The sequence below is a fragment of the Sus scrofa genome, chromosome 1 (genome assembly GCF_000003025.6).
Source record: "Sus scrofa isolate TJ Tabasco breed Duroc chromosome 1, Sscrofa11.1, whole genome shotgun sequence".
NCBI classification, from domain to species: Eukaryota; Metazoa; Chordata; class Mammalia; order Artiodactyla; family Suidae; genus Sus; species Sus scrofa.
This window is the reverse complement of record NC_010443.5, coordinates 12570289-12593351: the sequence shown is the minus strand read 5'-3', so window position 1 is coordinate 12593351 and position 23063 is coordinate 12570289. Positions and strand designations below refer to the sequence as shown.

General features: G+C 40.1%; 1 protein-coding gene across 1 annotated transcript in view; it reads right to left on the bottom strand.

Moving 5' to 3' along the window:
* Positions 1-23063, bottom strand: part of IPCEF1 (interaction protein for cytohesin exchange factors 1) — a 91125-nt gene that overhangs the window by 9385 nt on the left and 58677 nt on the right. The window contains 5 exon segments of the mRNA XM_021086620.1: positions 3747-3892; positions 3895-3939; positions 21126-21302; positions 21305-21448; positions 21451-21496. Coding sequence (XP_020942279.1) covers positions 3747-3892; positions 3895-3939; positions 21126-21302; positions 21305-21448; positions 21451-21496 — 558 coding nt within the window.

The following is a 23063-nucleotide window of genomic DNA, read 5'->3' as shown; positions in this document are numbered from 1 at the left end:
CTCCAAATACTCAAAACATAGCTTACTCCAAGACCTAAGCACTGGAAATGTGTCCTACCAGAGCAGTGGGGCAAAGGAGAGCTCATTCCTCTCTTGACCTAGGTGAGAGAACCCTGGGAGAAAATTTCACTTGGACCCATGAATCATGCCATTAATCCTTCAATTTAAAATAAAGACAGGCTTAGCGAAAGTCAGGGATGTGGAGCTGTCAGAAACTCCTAAATATCTAATGGTCTTTAGTATGTGATGTGATAGTTTGCTCAACATCCAAAAAAAATTTCTCAAAATGCATTCATTCCAACACAATCACAGTGTGAGGATTTTTCTTTATTTCCAGAATGTGCTACCACTAATATAAACATGATTATTAAAGTTTCCTTGTTTCTACATGAACCTCTGTCCTTCTTGCTTGTCCACACTCCAGCTTTGAAGTGCTTTTCTTTTCTTTTTTCTTTTCTATTTTTTTTTTTAATTTAGGTCTGCACTTGCAGCATATGGAAGTTCTCATGCTAGGGGTCAATCAGAGCCACAGCTGCCAGCCTACACCACAGCCACAGCAATGCCAGATCCAAGCTGTATTTGTGACCTACACCACAGCTCATGGCAATGCCAGATCCTTAACCCGCTGAGGAGGGCCACGGATCAAATCCGTGTCCTCATGAATACAATCAGGTTTGTTACTGCTGAGCCACCATGGGAACTCCTGAAATACATTCTTTAAATGTATTTTATTTTATTGTTTTGGCCGCACCCACAGCAGGCAGAAGTTCCTGGGCCAGGGATTAAACGCGAGCCACAGCAGTGACAACACTGAATCCTTAACTGCTAAGCCATCAGGAAACTCCTGAAGAACTTTTTAAATAAACATTTATATCGAAACGTAACATACATGAAGAAAAGCACATGTACAATAAGGTTTGTGCTTGACAAAATTATCACAAAGTGAACACATCTGTATAACCATCACCAAGACAAAAAGATTCCTACCCAGAACCTCAAAAGCTTTATTTGTGTCCCCACCCCCGCCAGTCATATCCTCCCTCCTCCTCCCCCCACTCTCCTGACTGCTTTGAGTTTTAAAGACAGTTAAAATACACTTAGAGACGGTTAAAATACAATTAAAGGCGGTTTTACAGTAGGAAAAAAATTTAATAAAAATAATAATTCTGATAGCTTTTTGACATGAATAAACATGCATGTGCCAAATGATGTTTCTCTAATGAATAAACAGATTGATGTGCTTTTTTGCTTTTTTTCAACTGGTCAATTTCAATGTCATCATGTCCTCCTGACTCCTGGGTGGTTCGGAGGAACACAGAATACATTTCATCAGCCCCAGCTCAAAGGATCTATGGAAGGGTCTTCTTTCCAGGAATGTTCAGCTGGGTGAGGCAGGTGGCCTCTGAGACGGCCCCAGTGTTCCTTGCTCCCTGGTAGTCATGCCTTTTATAATTCACCTCCTTGACTGCAGGTAGGCTGACCTAGCAACTTGCTTCTAATGAAGAGAATACTGTAAATGCAGTGTGCTGTCACTCCTAAGATCTGGGGGTGACCCACCCTGCGCCCTCACCCCTTGCACGGGAGGCCAGCTTCTCTCTCTTGAGCTGCCTCAGAAAGAGGCTTACATGGCCAGGAACTGGGGGTGGGCTCTAGCCAACAGACAGTGAACAACTGAGACCCTCGGTTCAACAACATGCAAGGAACTGAATCCAACCAAAAACCACGTGAGAGAGCTTAGAAGCATACCCTTCCCCACCCCGGTGGAGGTATGAATGAAGCCCCAGCTGACAAGTAGATTGCAGCCTTGGGAGAAGCACCTAAGCAAGTCATGCCTAAATTCTGACTCACAGAAACTGTAAAATAAGACATGCTTCTTGCCTGTAGTCACTAAGTTTGGAGGGTATTTGGCTATCTAGCAATAGATACCTAATAACTGGGAAGAAAAGAAAAAGCTACTGGACTCATCAATTCTGTGGCCACAGTGCATGGAGAACAAGAGGTCACAGAGAATCAGCTATAAACCTTTTACTGAACCAGGTCAGTAAAACCTTTGAATCTTTGTACAAACCTGCACTCGCAGCAACTGAGCCCCAAGGCATGGCCTGTAAAGGTCTAGAATCCTGAGATTGCTGCTCTTTGCAAAGCTGAACCCTCCCTTTTTCTCCTTCTAGAAGTAGCCTGAACTGTCCATGCTCTCCTTGGCTTCCATTTCCTGTTTCTCCCAATGTGGGCTGCAGCATCCCATCCACCGATACCCCTCTGCCTCGCCCAGAGGCCGATACCCCTCTGCCTCGCCCAGCTCCTCCTCCCTGAATGCATCTTCTTCTCTTTCTGATGTTCCTCATCTTTCATCACAGGCCAGTTTCAGCATCTCCATGGCATTGTCCCTCAAGGCCTCAGGTAGGCAGCTGCTTCCCCCTCTGGACCACCCAAGTGTCCCAAGCTGATGTCAACTTAAGTACTTATCCCATCTCATTCTAACTGTTTTCCTTTACGTTTCCGTTGTCCAGTGGCATCTACTCAGGGGTCCCAGTATCCTAGAAGAGTGCCTCATACAGAGTCAGGAAATACTTGTTCAATAAAAAATGTATTCACGCCTATCAGTTATTACAAACTAGATAGTAAAATCACAACCTATAATGGTATATTTCATTGATAACCATTGACATTTACCCACTCTGTAAATATACGGAATATAACACATTTCACTTTGAAATGAATGCTAGTGATATCTTTCATCACTAAGTGCTAGGGAATTTCCTCTACATTCCTCTACATTTCTTTATGTTGGTAAAATACACCCTTGCCTTTATTTTTCAGCCTCATGTTTGCAAGGCTTTGAGGGTGCTTAGGCCTTCACTGACTAGCTGGGACACCTAAAGAGTCACTTGGCCATCTTTTGTAGCCCTGTCCTTTTGACGGCTGATATTTCTTCCTGGCAAGGGATGCCAACTCATGATGCCAAAGGATATATACAAAATAGAATGAAAATGCAGGCTTTATCAAGGCTTCTCAGAATCTATAAGTCTTCTGTTAATTCAGGACCATTTTATGAAGTATCCTGGCCTCCACCTGTTTGTGTTTACAATCTAAACCTGAAAGCAGGATGCTTTTGTTATGAAGAACCACTTCAGCTACAGGAGGCCCTGAAAACAGCTTCAGTATAGCTATAAACTGTCCCTCGTTCCCATTATGAAGGCATCTGTTGGTCTGCTACCAGGAAGTGTCTATTTCCCACAGCCCAGCTCTCATGGCGTCTCTTGGCTCCAGGGCCAATAGCTCAGAGATACTATGCTGTTGCTATATCTGAAACACAGAATTTTTTTCTGGCTATAGCAGAAAAGAATGGTACCTTTTAATGAATCAGGTGAAAGCCCAATATCTTATTAAATATGACTGTGTTCTTCCCAATTGACCTCAGGTTCTCAGCATTTGTTCTCTCAGGTAGAAGGGTACAAAAACACATCAAACATGATCCTTGCCTCCTAAAGGAGCTTAATCTTTGAAATTTTATACCAAAGTGAACACAAAAATCAAGGCCTACTGTAGAAAACTGAGTTGGATGCTGCTGGGTGGATGTCCTAGTGCTTTCAGAACGTCAAGGGGCAACTCACCCAGTAGAGCCTGCACTGCCCTCCGCAGCCTCCACCCACGCAAACACTGCGGTTTGCATGAATCCTTCTGCAGAATCAGCATTTTTCTCGACCCACATCCACAGAGTCCATCCATAATCTGAAACTTCTTACCTTTAATGTGCTATTCAAAGTTCGGATCTTGTGGAGTTTCTCATTTATGGATGGATTTTTGCACCGCTTCACAAAGGACTTCCTCAGCTCCTTTTTGGTTGAAGGTCGCCGGTCCCCAAGAGGAGACAGACTGGCTTGCTCTAAGATTTGTAGAGCTTCTCCATTTCATCATCCTCAGACACTTTTGTCTCTTCTGTTAAAATAAAAAAATAGCAATAAACCAAGTTAATCAAGGAGAGAACATTTGAAAGTGTAGTCCTAAAACAAGACCCTCCTGACACCTTGATCTTAGACTGCCAGCCTCCAAAACTGTGAGACATAAATCTTTATTGTCTAAGCCACTCGGTTGGTGGTGTGTTGTTATGATAGGGCCAGGTTCCTTTTGAAGGCACTTATTTCAGGTCTCTCTCCCAGCTTCTCATGGTTCCTTGGCTTGTGGCAGCATAACCTTAATCTCCACGTGGCGTTTAACCTGTGTGCATATCTCTGTGTCCAAATTTCCCCTTTTATAGACACCAATCCTTCTGGATTACAGACTCACTCTATTGACCTCATCATAACTAACTATACCTGCAAAAAAAAAAAAAATCCATTTCCTAATAAGGTCACATTCTGAGGTACCAGGTATTAAGTCTTCAACACAAGCATTTTGGAGGGACACAATTGAACCCATAATAGTGTATGCCCTCTAACCTCCCAAAATTCATGTCCCTCTCATATGCAAAATGCATTCCCTGATCCCAACATCTCCAAAAGTCTTAGCCCATTTCAACATCTAATCTCATCCAAATATCATCTAAGTCAATATTGGTGGGACACAGGGAATGATTCATCCTGGAGCAAAATTCCTCTCATCTGCAAACTATGGAAACAACCAAGTTCTCTGCTTCTCAAATACAATGGCGGGACGGGAAAACCTTAGCAAACTAATACACACCCTGAAGCTTGAGAATCATTGTCCCAGATTGCTTTTTTTATCCTTCCTAGAACTGCCCTTTGAGAGAAGAACTCCACCTGTGGTCTGTGACTCTGAGCAGATAATAATCATCCTTATGCCACATACCTCTGTTCCCTTTCTTAACCATGCCTTGCCACCCTCAGTTCAAATGCTTCTAGTGAAGTGACTCCACCCAGGATCAGGGGGGACTCCATATGATAGACTAAGCCAATGGCAGTTCCATCACATTGGCCACAGTCATCAATCCATCCAAGAATGCACATATGTTTCAGGCCAGACCCACTGGGGCCAAAGAGACTCAATTCTGAGACTCTGGTTTGTGGGTCTCAGGGAATCAATCTCTCTATTTTCCTAAACTGAGTGGTATGATCATGTGACCTGGAAGATTCCAGGAATCATGCCAGAATCATGAGAATGGAGCTAATAAGAGGATACACTGAGATATATATCTTTGTGATACCATTAGAATCCTCTCAGCTTATGGGAACCAATACATTGCCTTTATTAAGCTATTCTGGGTGCTGTTTTCAGTCATAGGCAACTGAAAGAGTCTCAAAGGATGTAGAAAGTTACTCAAAGGAAATCAGCCCTTAATGTTGCTTTAATTCCTTACTAAAAACTTTAGTTCTTTATTCACTTCAGTCTCTAAAATTAATCTTGGGAAAGATACACAGTAAGATTTCTTTCTACTATATACTCCTTAGTGTCTGTGCATTTTAGTTCCTGTCCTGAAAACAAGCCTGATAGAGGACCATAGAAAAAGTATGGCTTTAGGAGAACTATAAAAAAGGGTTTCTTCAAAGGGGAGGGAAAGGCATACAAGAGTACTCTAAGAGCATCAAAATTAAGCACACTCACTTTATAGTTTACTCCTGTAAGATTTAAATTCTTTAGGCAATAGTTTCCCCCCATTTGCCACCAGAGAGCCACCACAGGAGTTCCCAGCACTCTTTCATAAAATGGAGAACCAAGATGTTGGGCTAACTTTTCACCTAAATTATTAGTCAGTAAACTTTGTTCTCTACCAAAACATTCTCCAAAAGGGGAGAAACATTAAAAACTATTCTTAAACACAACTAACTTTTTGGCTCCATCTGTGTGCAGACAGCAAAAGTAGGTTTTTGTCAATAAGCACATGAAAAGATGCTCAGTATCATCAGTCATTAGAGAAATGCAAATCAAAACCACAACGAGATACTATCTTACACTCCCCAGAATGGCTAAAATCAAAAAGGCACAATAACAAGGGTGGGCAAGGATGTGGAGAAACTGGAACGCTTATACATTGCTGGTTGGGAGTATAAAAGACTAGCCACTTCAAGAAACAGTTTGGTAGTTCTTCAAAATGCTAAATGTAAAGCTCCCATATGACCCAGCAATTCCAGTTCTAGCTATATACTTAAGAAAATGAAAAACATATATTAACACAAAACCTGTGCATGAATGTCATAAATAATATGACAAAAGGTCTATATGCTAGGTGTTCATTAACTGATGAGTGGATAAATAAAATGTGGTATAGGCATGCAATGGGTATTATCCGTGATTAAAAGTGGTATTCGATACATTCTAAAACATGGATGAACCCTGAAAAATTCTCTGAGTGAAAGAAACAGTCGCAAAAGACACATACTGTATCAGTCCATTTATACAAAATGTCCAGGCAAGCAAAGCCATTGTGATAGAAAGCAGATTAGTGGTTGCCTGGGGCTGAGGAGGGGACAAATAGGAACTGAGAATGATAGCTAATGTGTATGGCTGTGTGTGTGTGTGTGTGTGTGTGTGTGTGTGTGTGTGTGTGTGTGGTGCTAAAATGTCTTCAAATTAGACTGTGGAGCTAGTTACACAACTCTACAAATATACTAAAAATCACCAAGCTCTACATTTTTAATGTGTGAATCTTTTAGTATCTGAAAGATATCTCATAACCATTAAAAAGTAGGCTTTTATATAAGATTATCATGGTAACTGATGTCACTTGCAAAGCAGAAATATTAAGCATGGCAATAATCCTGGAGTTCAAACTGCTGGAGACTTCAGCAAGTCTTAAGAAATTTATTATTTTTTTATTTTGAAATTTTTATTCAAAATGGGCACAAAAACTAATGAAAACCCAATCGTTCATAGAAAACAACTGCTAAAATTTTAGTACATATCAGTATCAGTCAGAGTTAAGTCAGAGAAATAGAACCATCAGAACAACCAAAAACACCTAATAAAAATCCACTCATTCAGAGAAAATAACCACTAAAATTTAAGTATGTATTAGTTATCAATCTTCAGGTTAACCAGAGAAATACAACCATATATACATATATTTCACTGCAAGATTTATTGTAAGAATTCAGATTATGGAATATGAGGGCTGATAGGCAAGTCCAGAATCTATAGTAGGTCGTTAAATAGGGTAAGCCTGAACTTTTAGGCATGAGCTGAAGCTGTAATTCACGGATGGAATTTCTTCTTCTTCATGGAAGCCTCATCTCTGCACTCAAAGCCCACCCAAATTATCTAGATCAACCTCGTTTAAATTCAACTGATTATAGATGCTAATCACACATGCAGGATAACTTCACAGCAACACCTAATTTAGTGTTTGAATAACGGAGGACTACAGAACAGCCAAGTTGGTACATGAAACTAACCATCATAGTCCACTTCTTGTCAACTTGCTACTAACACATATCTTCTTAAACCACACTTACACTCCGAATAAAGACAACAGCAAAATCATATTTCCGCCTAACATGATACAACTACCCCACATATATTGAAAATACAATAACCTTTTCACCAGAAAAGGATGCAAAGACACCTGACTCTTAAAGGGGTTCATTAGCATCGAGGACTCTGGAAGTTTTCAGACTCACAACAACACAATGATTTTATATACATCCTTTTTTTTATAGATAGGCAGGCAGGGCTCTACTTCAAATAAAGCCTAAATACATAGTTTTTAATACCACTTTAATATTTTTAAGTGTTTTTAAAGTTTTATTTTATTTTATTTTTCTTTTTGAGGCCACGTCTGTGACATATGGAGGTTCCCAGGCTAGGGGTTGAAGAGGAGCTATTGCTGCCAGCCTACACCACAGCCACAGCCATGTGGGATCCAAGCAACACCTGCAACCTACACCGCAGCTCACAGCAACACTGGATCCTTAAGCCACTGAGAAAGGCCAGGGATCAAACCCACAACCTCATGGTTCTCAGTCGGATTCATTTCCACCGTGCCACAACCGGAACTCCAGTATTTTTAAGTATTTCATATTTAACAAACTTCAAGAAACAAATCAAACAAGATATAACAAAGATAAATAGAAAGACTACTTCTCTGTGTTCACTAAGCTAATCAGTTGTGCTAAAGAGATTGTAATAGAAGATAAAGTGACTTTTGACTAATACATTAATTTGTAATTAGACCAGAGTAAAATGAATCAGATCTAATTTGACAGGTAGTAAATCCATAAAGATGAAAATAAATGTTAAAATCTTGGAATAACATGGCATTAAGTACAGTCCCTAAATTAAAAATGAACAGGACTGCCTCTGGATAATTTTATTATTATTTAATTTATTTATATTAAGATATATTACCTTTAAGTTAAAAATATCTGAGATTACCTCCTCCCCCCCCCCCCCCCCACACACACACTCCTTTCTTAAATTAAAATGTGGGGCATTACCTATGAGGGTGTGTGTGTGTGGTGTGTGTGTGTGTGTGTGTGTGACTTGATCCTTCAAGAAATAGCAGAACTTTAAAATTAATACAAGGTAAAGTAGCCTTGGTGGGATTACAAAAAGTTAATACAGAATTCACCTAAAATATGATCAGTGTTCAAAAAACAAACACTCTCTCCTTGGGATTCGTGTAGAAATTGGAGAGAATAGTTAGAAGTATGTTCAGATAAGGTTAAAGCTCTTGGAGAAATGGGGGAAAATTAAAGGCAAACTACCCTTATGGTCTCACCTCACAGCTATTCATCTCTCCTCAGAGAAAACCTAAACTTTAAAGACTATAAAGTCTGGAGTTCCTGCCATGGCTCCGCCGTAATGAACCCAATTAGTATCCATGAGGATGCGGGTTCCATCCCTGGCCTCACTCAGAGGGTTAAGGATCCGGCATTCTGTGAGCTGTGGTGTAGTTGCAGTCACAGCTCAGATCCCGAGCTGCTGTGGCCGTGGTGTAGGAGGCCAGCAGCAGCAGCTCTGATTTGGCCCTGGCCTGGGAACTTCCATATGCCGCAGATATGGCCCTGAAAAGCAACAACCACAAAAAAAGTCTTAATGTCTGATCTTTAATAATCTTTCAGAATCACTCACAGATGTAAGGACAAAAAAAAATAAATGATGTTAGGAGTCAAAAAACACCCTGATCGCCTTTTTTTTCATGTCATAATCTGAAAAATATCAATGTATTGCTAGAGACTCAGGGGATAGATTGTGATCCAACACGGTTCACCACCTGCATGGGGCTTTTATACTGTTTTTTACGGGTGCTAATGGCTGATGCCTAGGTCTTCCCAGGACCAAAAAATGAACATCCAAAAATGATGGACACAAATGGTAAATAAGATCTTAGGACAAAAAAGGACCTAAAGGCTACAAGCACACAACAAAACAGCATGCACCTGATCCCACCGCAGAGGTGAGGGTCCTTCCTAGTCACTGTACGGAAGCCTCGTGCTGGCTGGTTAATCCTCAGGGCTAACCCCGTACCTTTCAAAGCCTTCCCAGTCAAATAAGCATCTCCCTTTCATCTTTTATGTAAATATTTTTCTAAATTATAATTTCGTATTTGAAAATACTAGATTATTTCCCTTATCTTACTAGATTATAAAAAGAGCAAGGAAAAAAAATGATTGGCAGGAACAACCACTGGTCTCTCTCCCACTGGAAACAGAAGCCAAGTTCATTTTTTCCATCTCTCTTATCTTATCTTCTGTGACAAAATTAATGGGCTTTGTCTGACTATCAAGTGTTTCCAATGCAATTGTTCTCCTTCCTCTCAAGTGCATATTCTGGTCTTGTTACATAAAATAACATGGCTTGAATTCCCTTCATCACGTAAGGCACAGTGTAGTCTGTCTCACCAAGCCTCACAAGTTCTTTGCCAAGGAAGATGAAGTTATTTTTATTTTATAGATGAGAAAAAAATGTGAAGATTCTTGAAAAACAGTCCGTGTTCTTTCCAAAATGTAAATCCATGATGGAATGAGGAATAAAAGTTCAGTTCCACAGTGTACAGGCCCATGCCCTTCTGGACCAGTCTTCTCCAACTTCAATCAGCAAACAACCATCTAGGGATCTCATTAAAATGCAGTTTCTGTTTCAGTCTGTCTGGGATGGAAGGCTCTGAGACTAAATTTTTAATGAGCTCCTAGGTGATATCAGAACTGCTGGTCCATGGACATACTTTGGGTAGCAAGGCTAGATTGCTTTCCAGCAATTAGCCATGCCGCACCTCCGCTCGTTGGAAGAGAAAGGTTTGGAGTTACAACTAGAAAGTTGGGGCTTGTCCAGAAAGCAGCATCTATTTTCTCTATGCCATGTCTTTTTTTTTTTTAATCTGGCTTGCTCAAAGAATGATTCCAGAATCCCAGCTGTAAAGCCTCAGTATCTCACATGTTGAGTTGGTGGGAATTTGAGGTACATGTGACTGACCCTTCACTTCGGTTAGACTCGCTCAGAATGCCTGGAAGAGTCAGACTAGGAAATGGTCTCTGAACATAGGTCAATAATCTAATGATTTAGACTCAAGAAAGGTAAGGGGTTTTTTTAGCAAGATCTTTCTTGTTGACATTAGCGAAAGACACAGCAACACTTTTAACCAATAGTGACTAGTTCACTCCTTTCCAAGATGCTGCCAAATGCATGTGCTCCTCCCACGTAGCCAGCCTACTGTCTGCTCCTGACAGGACAGGCACACCCCAGCAGGCCCAGAATTTGGCTGTCGAGAACACTGTATGCAGATTCTCTCTTTAAATGCTGTATTGTCAACGCTGCCTCCCCCACTGTCTTATTTTTGGTGTTTCCTTGTGCTTCCTAGAATGTGATTTTTTTTATTTGCTGTTTAGAACATAAATACCGGCTTCCAGAGACAAGAGGGGACTTTATATACCATATTTTATATCAGAATTTGAAAGGAAAATTTTTGAGATTGGACAAGTCTAAATGATATCCCAAGAAAGATAGTATTAGCTCCCAAAGTGAAACACTTGAAATGGTTTAGGTAGAAATTGGTATTCCCTGTTTCATGTGCAATGTTCTAAGTGTTTGAGAAAGGAAAGACCATGGAAGGCACTTGTTACGAAGAGAAGAAAGAACTTCGTGGTCATTTGGACATTAAGACTTTAAGAATTTACAAATGTCATTTAATACAGCACCTGGTACCAAGAGATCAAAAGCATTTTACAGGCTTCCTCTAATTAATGATTCTGACAACTCTAGGACAAAAATCTTGAAATCCGAAATTATAATGACAGACGAATTTAAACCAGATAACTAAAATAAGTCTGGATAACTTATTTTTAGACACTTAGTTACTTGCTTTAGGATACTAAGGATACTACTAACCAAGTTTAATTTAAGAGACAGATTGCCTGTTTCTGCTGCTGTTGATGCTGGCAGAGATAGCTCTGTGTATTGAGTTTTTAATTATGTCATAAGCATTATGTTACCTGCTATACCAACATGATCTCACTACCTTTGTAACAACCCTATGAAGAAAGTGTTATTAATAATCCTTATATCAAGGAGAGAATGTGAAGACACAGAAAGATCAAAAACTTTGACCAAAGTCACAAAGAGACAAACCAAGGTTCTGACTCAAAGCTCATTGCCTTAAACACTATGCTCTGTACTATAAACCTATTTGATATACTTTTTTGAAAAAAGTTCATTGAAGAGGATTTCTAATCAGATGATGCATAGGCACTAAGATGGTAGCTTGATTGGACTGGAGAGGCCAAGGCTCAGATTCCTGCCCCAACTACTCCATTTTCCAAGTGAAAAATGTCCACCCAGAGTCTCTGCTTCTGAGGGACCCAGTTTTATACATCAAATTCTGTTCTCACAGGGCCACAGGGCAGTAGATCCTAGCACAGGAAATTCATAAGTTGGTCAGCAACCTAAGACACAGGCTGGATAACCAGATTCTCTGCTTTGGCATTTGAACTGGGAACCTGGGGATAATGAACCGGTTTGAATCAGGAGTAGGAGGTTGGAGTCGCAATCATGCTAGGCAACAAAGACATAAGTGCACAGAAATGGAGAATGCAAAGTTGGGGTTTAAAATGTATATACGGCAGGTAAAAGAAATTCTGTAAGAGAAAAAATCGAACAGATTGAGAGAAAGCCAGAGAGAGTGCCCAAGTATAAAGCAGGTAATTTTACTTATGTTCTTGTAAATCTGACAGTAGTTTCACTTTGGTTTCCCTCATTTTCCTATATTTGCTTTATCTTTTCTGCCAGAATCAGACACCTCTTGGATACTTAATGTTTCTATTAAGCAACTCAGTACTCTTACACTGTATTATTATTTTTATTGATAAGAATAAAACCAGCCTATCAGGAAATCGTTAATGTTGTTCTTAGGTTTTATTATTTTTGCCTCTGTGGCACTGATCTTCAGAACTAACCTTAGGGTAGGTTCATTGCCCAGGATTCTAATAAGTAGCTTCAGATTCTTAAAACTAAGACTCTATTTGTTTTTAAAATGCATTCTTCCAATCATATGAGCACCTGGATTGTGTGAAATATTTAATGCAGACGTAAAATTTCTCTATCTGCTCACATCTCTTAGGATGTGATAAGAAAAAAAAGAACATTGGCATGTACATAAAAAAGGCATTTGGTCAGTTTTTTTCTTTCTTTTTTTTTTTTTTTTTTTTTTTTTGTCTTTTTCCCTTTTCTAGGGCCGCTCCTTTGGCATGTGAAGGTTTTCAGGCTAGGGGTCCAATCAGAGCCGTAGCCGCCAGCCTACGCCAGAGCCACAGCAATGCAGGATCCGAACCACATCTGCAACCTACACCACAGCTCACAGCAACACGGGGTCCTTAACCCACTGAGCGAGGCCAGGGATTGAATCCGCAACTTCACGGTTCCTAGTCAGATTCGTTAACCACTGCGCCACAATGGGAACTCCAGTTTTTTTTGGTTTTTTTTTTTTTTTAATATATTTAATGCAGCAGAGTTCGAATGGGAAATAAATGGGGGAAGGGGCTGAAAAACTGCCTAAAATCAAGAATATAAACCCAGAGCATGATAGATAAATGTATCATCCCGCTGGAATCCATCAACCATGTGGATCCATAATAGGGATAAATGAGCATAAAATATAAAAATGAGAGATTCAGAAGAAGAGATGTGAGGGGAACTTCATGACAAGTGCAGTGAGGCAAGAGGAAGGAAGAAGTTACCCCATCTCAACTTCACTAAGCAGTAAATGAAGGTTGGAGCAGATAAAGATGCAGCTCTCTTGTCCTCACACCTACGCTTTGTAATTACTTGCAAAACATCCTTATTTTTGCCTTATCGGAAATCCTCAGGGTACACATTTAGAGTTACATATTTCAACATGGCCATTAAATCCCAACTCATGAACCTTTTCCCAGGAAGTGATAACAGTTCTGCAGAGTTGCAATTATCTTTAAAGCCACAGGGGACTGAATGTTCTCAACAACGACACATCCTTCATCTTCTCTTTCCCTCATCCATCCAATCCCTTCATTTATTCAATCCATCCATCACATATTCTTTGAATGTCCACTGGGCACTTGGGCAGTGGCGTTAAGTGACCAGAGCTAGACCAAACCAGGCAAGAATCCTTTGTGAATCTTACATTCTTACATTGTATGTTGACAATCTATCCCTAATATGTGTATTTCTTTTCTCTCCCTACCCCATTGCTACCAATTTAGTCCAGGCCACCACCACTTCATCAATTTCATCACTGCCTATTTCAGCAGCTACATTCCTAATAAACATGTTCCATACAGTGAAGTGACCTTTTTAAAAGATCACACCAAAACCTTCCTCCAAAAACATTCCCTTGCAATTAGAACAAAATCCAAATATCTTAAAGGACCCAGCAGTTGTCACATTAGCAAAACTCAGCTGCTACTGAGTTCTCCAGTCTCTTCCTAAGCTTCCCCTCTGCTCCAGCCACACTGAATATGTTTCTGTTTCTTGAACCACAAAATTCGTGTCAGTGCTAGAGCACTTAGACTCTATGTTCTCCCGACTGGGGCATTTTGTCAGCTGTTGCTCATACGCGTAAGCTTCCTCGTGCCTTCAGGTCTCAGATCAAACATCACTTCTCAGGGAGATCCTCCCCAACCAGTCATCTCAATAAAGGTCCTTCTTCCAACCAGCTATTATTATATACCCCTACCCAATTTCCCTTACAGAACTGGCTCACTACCAGAAATTATCGTGTTCTTCTATTTACCCACTAATTGTCTCCACATCCTGCCAAAATGGACGTACACACTAGGCTGTAAATTCTATGCAAGAAAGCTATTGTCTTTGATAAATTCAAAAATTATCTCCAAATGCCAAAAACTGATCCACAACTGAGATGTAGCAAAAGCAATTCTAAGAAGAAAACTATTGCAAGAGCTATTGTCTTTGATAAATTCAAAAATTATCTCCAAATGCCAACAACTGATCCAACAACTGAGATGTAGCAAAAGCAATTCTAAGAAGAAAGTTTATAATGATACACACTCACCTCGAGAAATCAACAAACAAAAAAAAATCTCAAATAAGTGATCTAACCTTATACCTAAAGGAACTAGTAATAGAAGAACAAACAAAACCCAAAGTTAGGGGAGAGAAAGAAATAATAAAGATCAGGGCATAAATAAATAAAATAGACTAGAAAAAGATCGATGAAACTAAGAGCCCGGTTCTTTGAAAAGTAAACAGAACTGCTAAACATTTACCCAGCTTTATCAAGAGCAAAAAGGGTCCCAACTAATAAAAACAGAAATGAAAGACACCATGCGACTAAGAAGGCTCGTAGAGATTACTATGAACAAATGTATGCCAATAAAATGAAATCTGGAAGAAATGAACAAATTCCTAGAAAGGACAACCTCCCAAGACTGACTCGGGAAGAAATGGAAAATATGAGTAGACTGATCATCAACGATGAGATTGAATCAGTATTTAAAAACTCCCAACAAACAAAACTCCAGGACCAGAGAGCTCCACAGGTGAATTCTATCAAACATTTAAAGAATTAATCTCTATCCTTCTCAAACTATTCCCCAAAACTGAAGATAGAATACTCCTGGACTCATTCTATAAGGCTAGCACCACCCTGATAACAAAACCAGACAGAGACCACAAAAGAGGGAAATTACACATCAACATTACTGATGAATGTGCAAAAAGTCCTCAGCAGAACCTTAGCAAACCAAATACACTAAAAGGATCATACACCATGATCAAGTGGGATTTATCCCAGGGAGGCAAGGATGATGCAATAAATGTAAATCAAATTCATACACATTGTTAACAAACTGAAGAATAAAAATAATATGATCATCTCAATAGATGCAGAAAAGTGTTGACAAAATTCGTCATCCATTTATAATAAAAACTCTCAACAAAGTGGCTACAAAAGGAACACACCCCAACATAATAAAGGCCATATATGAGAAACCTAGGGTCAACATCACACTCCCAGATGAAAAACTACAAGCATTTCTTCTAAGATCAGGAAAAAGACAAGGATGACCCACTTTAATCAACATAGTGTTGGAAATTCCAGCCACAGCAGATGAGAAAAAGACCAAGGAATTCAAGTTGGTAACGAAGAAATAAACTGTCCCTGTTTGAAGATTACATGCTACTGTACATAGAAAATCCTAAAGATGCCACCAAAAAACTACTGACCTCAGTTATATGTGGAATCTAAAGAACAAAACAAATGGATAAAACAAAACAAAAACAGACTCAGATACGGAGAGCAACAGGAGATTGCCTGAAAGGGGGTGGAAACATGTTAGGCAAATAGGTGAAGGGGCTTCAGAGGTACAAACCTCCAGTTATATAACAACTAAATGATGGGGAAGTAATATACAGCATAAGGAATATGGTCAATTATAAAAACTTTGGGGACAGATGGTTACTAGACTTACCATGGTGATTATTTCATAACATATGCAAACGTCAAACCAGTATATAGGACACCTGAAACTAACACAATAGTATACATGGACATATTTCAAAAAAAAAAGAGTTGAGATTAAAGTCTGAGAACTACAAATGACCTAGTTATATTGCATAAATTCATAGGTAACCTAACCTATTATTTCATGACATCTTCTAGGAATCTTTGGCCACCTGTCATGGAGCAGAGAAAGCAGTGATGGGTCATCCATGTCTGAGACCAATGCCTCTGAGCTCAATAACTACAAATTCAGGATTTTTACAGTAGGAAATATTTACTCCCATTTTCATATCACTTCTCAAATTATACTCAAAAAAACAGGATCACTAGGAAATTTTCTAGGGACTGAATTAAGTAATAGAGATACGAAAACCAAGATTGGTCTTCAACTGGATGGACATGCAGTAGAATCCCTCAAGTAAGCCTCGCCTTTGCTTCCTATTTCCACTGCCACCTACGCTATTACCAAGCTCCCTCATTATTCTAATTTCCTTTGTTCCCTGACTAAAGCTAATGTAATTTTTCTTTCTTTCGTTTTTATTATGGCTGCACCTATGGGATATGGAAGTTCCAAGGCCACGGACTGAATCCGACCCACAGCTGTTACCTACACCACAGCTGCAGCAACACCAGATCCTTTAACCCCCTGCACTTGGCCCAGGATCGAACCCGCACCTTTGCGTCGACCTGAGCTGCTGTAGTGAGATTTCTCACCCACTGAGCAACAGTGGGAGCTCCTTTTCTTTACTTCATTGTTTAAAAATTTTTCCAAATACATAATTTCTCTGATTAGAAATCATCATCCATTTTCTAAAGGAATAAACTAACAATGAGCCCAGGAGTCCACATCATCCAAATTTATCTTCCACTCCTCTTTTCCCTGGCTCTCCTCTCTAGGCACAGATCTTCCCACTTGGGCCATCTTAGATCACTTACAGGCAATCTTTCATATTTTGAGTTCCTGCTCTCTTTACAACCCTCAAGTACTTCGTATCTCTCTGTGGAACTTATTTTATTCTGCTTTATTTTGTTAAGTGAGTCTTATTCCTCCCACTCTTCCCATTATGTGTGAAAAAATTTTAGACCAAAAATTGTATCTTGCTCGTTTTCACAGTCCTGTTAGCACAAAAGTACATCTTGGGTGCCCAAAAAATAACAAAAATAATGCTTAATTGAAGAGTTTATTAATCAACTTTTTTTGTTATTATCTTGCTTCCTAAAGAGACATACTCCATCATTCCTACAGCAATACCTGAGGTATCTAGCTAAAACAATGTAGCGTCAGTACCGATGGCACTAAAATTGTGTAAAATATTTGGTAATTGCTAAATTCTAAAATCTGGCTCCTTTATGTCACTTTCCTGAAATGTCATGCATGCGTTTATATGCATAGCTCTTCATTAAAGATGCATTTTATTCTACCTGATTCCCAGGCCCATTCTGGCTGTATTTATATTTGACAATTTATTTGCATAAATCGGGTATCAGTCTTATTAGTGGTTATCCAGCTTATCAGCATCCAGGGTACAGTCACTCCATGCATGGAATAAGCCTGAGTAAAACTGTCTCCACATTGTCACTAAAATGTAGGTAGAGGCATACAAATGACCTAGTTATATTGCATAAATTCATAGGTAACGTGAGTCATCATCTCACAGACATGACTCATGGGTCAAATAACCTTTCACGAAAGAAACAGTATAGAGTAAAGCTGAGCTGGGATGAACATTCCATTAACCCCATCACCTCTTTTCCCATCATGCTTTGTACAAAGACTCGGCAAAGAATCTGAAGAGCTCAAAAAACTGGAACTCCCAAAGCAGAAAGGCAATAGACTGCAATTAACACTCTGCATTGTTTAAATAGTTTATACTGTAGGTGAAAATGTCTAAAAGGGTTTGAATTCTGTATAAAATTCTACCAAGCACAATTTTAATTGTATACCAACTGCAAAATACTTCTCTCGTTGTCTAAATAAAAAGAAGCTATAATAAGGCTGTCTGCTTATTTCAGAACTCAGTTATTAACTTTTAAGAATCTTTTCTAGCATAAAAGCCTCTTTCTCCAGCAAACACATCTTTAGACTGGGACTTAATCTAAAACCCTAACTCCTGTCATGGTCCACGTTGAAACTTCAATTTCTGTCATAAAAATAACCTGAATAACATTTCAGACACAGGAATTTCAGTGCTTTTCTTTGTTTAATTGGCAACTAAGAAATAATAAGTTTTAGAAGTCGCAAAAATGAAAAGCTACCTTCTTTTCCAACACATGTAAAAGAAAAAAAGCACAGTACGTAATCTGATTACTCAACAGTATGTCATTGCAAACGCAACAAAGACTGGGTTGCTGTTTCCATAGCAATGACTTTATGTGGTTTAACTCTGCTGGGAATTTAACCAAATCCCCAGCAGCAGGAGAAAAATCATCAGCAAAAATTTTGTAACATATGGCAAGTGCCAACAAATCAGTGAGGGGAAAAAATGGTTTTATTTTCTCTTCCTTCCTACCCCAAAGAATAACCTTCATATCAAGCTGTTTGAAGAAGCACAGAGATTTTTGTGGTTCTCTCTGCACCTAACTCAAAATTTTAAAATATCTGGTTTCTTCCTTCTTAGATTAAAGGAGCTATTGGTACTCAGCCAGCCTCTGCAGCACACGCATCCCCAGAAGGACACTGGATGTGGACAAGAACTGCATGCATCTTCCCATGACTATCAGATTATTTGTCCTAAAGGAAAACTCAATCTGCAACATTATCTCTTGAAGAAGAATGCAAATGGAATTTATTCCCTATTTGGCTCTTCAAGCCATCCTCATCCTGGGATGCTGTGAGTGTGAGTGTAAGTGTGTGTGTGTGTGTGTGTGTACACGAAAATTTTTAGCTCTACCAGTGGCCCGGTGATTAAAGTAAGAGTTTTCAGCTGGAAAAGAATAGATATAGTCCTTTTCATTATTTTCTTGAGTTCCACCAGTCCTATATCTGGAAGGATCTTATAACCATCAAGTTAGAGGCCATCTAGTTCAAGATACTTAAATTCCCTCTTCAGCGCATCTTCATAAGAGCAAAAGTTGTAATCGGCAGGAAATACATGGTTAATACCCAATGAAGATGGTTGTCTCAGAATGAGTAAACACCCTCACAGTAAGGAACATGCTGCTCTCCGAAGAGCCTATTCAATTTCGAACAGTTCTCAATGTTAACAAGACATTTCTTATGCTGAACCCCAAATTATCTCATTTTCACTTGCACCATTGGCCTCAAAATTTCCATTTGGAGTTCCCGTTGTGGCGCAGTGGTTAACGAATCCGACTAGGAACCATGAGGTTGCGGGTTCAATCCCTGGACTTGCTCGGTGGGTTAAGGATCTGGCGTTGCTGTGAGCTGTGGTGTAGGTCACAGATGCGGCTCAGATCCCGTGTTGCTGTGGCTCTGATGTAGGCCGGCAGCTACAGCTTCGATTAGACCCCTAGCCTGGGAACCTCCATATGCTGTGGGAGCGGCCCAAGAAATTGCAAAAAGATTAAAAAAAAAATTTTTTTTTGCATGCATTTTTGTTCTTCCAAGGAGGTACAAACTAAGCCCTATACCTTATATGTGGACAGCACCTCGCGAACTGAGGCCAGCATGATCAAGTTTAGTGCCTTCTATTCTATACAGTCCGGTCTGACTCCCTCCTTACTCCTCAGTGGTGCTCTACTCCACCTCATTCACCTCTAAAAGTAGGTTATATTGGCAAGGACTTCATTTACTCCATTTTTCTCTAATGTAAAGTAAATCACTGGCCTAAATTAGGGGTATCCAATGAAAATGCTATCAGAAGCCAGGCAGGTAACTCAACTGTGTGAAACATCTTCAAATGAGGCCACAGGGAGTGCTGACAACTGTGACGACTTAGAGAATGCATTTCCAGCCTGAGCATTCAAATAAAGGCTACACACACACACACACACACACACACACACCACACACACACAAGCTGAGTCTGCAGTTGTCATCCTTGACCTAAATTATTCTGATACCAAACATGAAATTAATAGGGTACATCTGAAAACTTGAGAACTTAAAGAAATCCTCCCTGATTAGGCTAGGGAGGAGAGACAGTCACCCTGGCCACCCTGGCTAGGTGTCGTGAGAATTTAGCCTCTTAACTTTCAGTCAATAGTGCACTGAAAAAAAATACAAATCAAACTCATCATCCTCTCGTTTTTCAGTGCCTTAAATCAAGTAAGCTTGCTTTACACCAGAATGAATAAGGCACAGACCATCAGAAAAGACCCATCCTGATTGAAAACTAAACATTTTTAAAAGTTTATCTGAATAACATATAAGGATCAATTATCACAGAATATTAAGTAAGCTCACACATTTCATGTCTGCACTCCAATGACTCTTCCCTTTGCTAAGACTTAAAATGTTTATTCTTCAAACACATAAGCTGTGCTCTCCTTTGGTTTTAAAGTTCTAGGGCTTCCCTCCAACATGCATGCAATTGCCTGTCTCTCTCTCTCTCTTTTTTTTAAGGGCCACACCTGTGGCATATGAAAGTTCCCGGGCCAGGTGTCAAATCAGAGCTGCAGCTACCGGCCTATATCACAGCCAAGGCAACACCAGGTCTGAGCTGTGTCTGTGACCTACACCACAGCTCACGGCAACGCTGGAACCTCTAACCCATTGAGCAAGACCAGGGATCAAATCTGCATTGTCGTGGACACTAGTCGGGTTCTTAACCCACTGAGTCACAACAGGAACCCCCTGTCTTCCTCTTAACCTCAGGAGGTGGGTCTCAGGAGCTGACTAGCAAGGACCCAGACCTCATCTGAGATTACAGCCGAGGGAAGGAGTTGCCCTGCATTTGTTTGAAATCATGGAGGTAAAGTCATCTGCAAAATGTTGACCTACCCACCACAAGCCCCAAACATAGGACATGGAAACAAACAAAAAAAAACCCTCCAACCTTACTTCAGATAGGTAGAAAAGTAGCATTATTTTATGAATGTCTCATAGTTGCAAGGATTTGGTCAGTGAAACTTACAGTAGGTAATAAATGGCCTTGAAGCAAGAATTTCCCACATGCAACCTCCTCTAAAAAGTGGCCCCTGGACTTAGCCCCACTTGACTGTTTAGGGAGTGAATCATTTGTGACTTTAAATATTCTTTTTACAATTGACACTAGCATTCCACATTCACATACAAATATTCATTCCCTAAGGAAGAATCAACAATTTCTTGGCTTACCTCCGTCCATCATCTTTGGTCCAGCAGGCTTCTCTGGGCCACTAAAATGATCTTGATTGCTATTCAATGAAGAAGTGTCATCACTAGATAAAGAGTTCACGAAGTCACTCTCTGATGTGGCAAAGCTGTTTTCCAGGGCCCTGAGGCTGTTTGCCTCTGAGGGCACAGGTGAGTGGCCTGCACAGCGCACATCACCGATCGTGCCCCATCTTCAGCGGCAGACGAACTATTGATCATGTCGATCCAGGACTGTCTTCCTCTCGACAACGAGGAAGACAAAGTGCTGGATGTCTTTCTTGAGGTTTCTGTGGAGATAAAGAACGCGCTGTTCCACTCAGTTTGGGTGAAGATGAAGATGCCTGCTGAGCAGCCTGTTTTTCACAAATAAAACCAAAGAGAATAAAATAAATCATGAGTACGTCAGCATTCTCTACTTCTCATTTTCAATGAAGCTGCCCCAGTGTTTCAAAAAGTGGCCAATGATAGCAGAGTCAAAAGGAAAACATATGGTATGGACATCCGTACGACAGGCATTAGGATGCCATTTTCCAAAGCCACTTTGTACCACTTCGAGTCACTCCTCTAGGATCCGAAAAACCTTCATAGCATGATTTACCCTATTTTGCAATGCTCTCCAGATGCTTAAAAGACCCCTTTGGGGAATTCTTCGGTACACGGAAGGGCATTCTGAGCAAACATTAGATTGCAGGAGTTCCCTTGTGGCTCAGCAGATTAAGGAGCCATTGCTGTCACGGCTGTGGCTCTGGTTGCTGCCGTGGTGCAGATTTGATCCCTGGCCCTGGAACGTCCCTGTGCCATGGGTGTGGCCCCCAAAATAGATTGTTGTCTATCACTGAATTCTCACGGACCGAGCAAAAGCTCTTGAGAAAGGTTATCAGGAGTAAGAAAGCAAAAGCTGGAACCAGGCAGGAAGCAAAATAATATTAACTGAGTGGAAGACCAGTAATGTGGGCAAACATATATTTACACCCTGAGCTATTTTTCCCACGTTCCTTAGCACATCACCAGAATCAGCTCATAACTGCCTGCTTAGGTGAAATAACGTTAACTCGTTCACGCTTCAATAATTTTAAAATGGCAATAAACCTTCACCAAAGAACACAGGCATACACATGCAGGCTCCTAATTCACGAACAGGAAATCAAAACCTATGAGAAGTGGGTTGAGGATGCAGGGCTTTCTGAAAAGCAGTTCCTGACATACAATCCGAGGGTGAATGACAATCCTTGGCCACACTTTCACCAGTCCAAGGAGAAAACATCCATGCAACTTCATCAATCGTCATCTCTTGGGAAAGACTTCATTTCCTCTGAGACTGTATCCTGTTACCTTTTGATGTAAGAAGTCATGCCTTCTTCTGGAAAATGGTAATGGTAGACAATAGGTTTTGCCTTTTTGGAGATTTTTTTTTTATATATATTCTGTGTAGCAAAATAAAGACTTGGCAACTATATGCTGGTTCCCCCATTTTTAATTTCATTGGTCAATAAAATCCAAAAAAATCTAACCACCACTTCTCTATAGGCCACCCCATATCTCCAAAGGCAGATGAGACAGAGAAGTCTTTTTCCTGTTTCGGTTTCATTGTGTCAGCTACGGAATACTCTCATCAGTTTCTAGCACTTAGAATCAGTTCAACCGCATCAGGATGGCTGCAAGATAACGTTTTCAAGCATTTGCAGGTTCTGAGTTCTGGTGGGAAAAGCCAGTACTTAGCCTACGTGTGCCCGCCTGGCTGCATACAAGACATGGGTTGTCAAATAAGTAAGAAACCCACTTGTTAGTAGCATGACACTAAAATATCCAGTTAAAACACTAACTCATCACAAACACATTTGGCACAGACATGAAAACGTTCACTTCAGGAATGAGTCTATAAGCTTTCAAACCAGCTTCCTTAAATGACCCAAACCACTT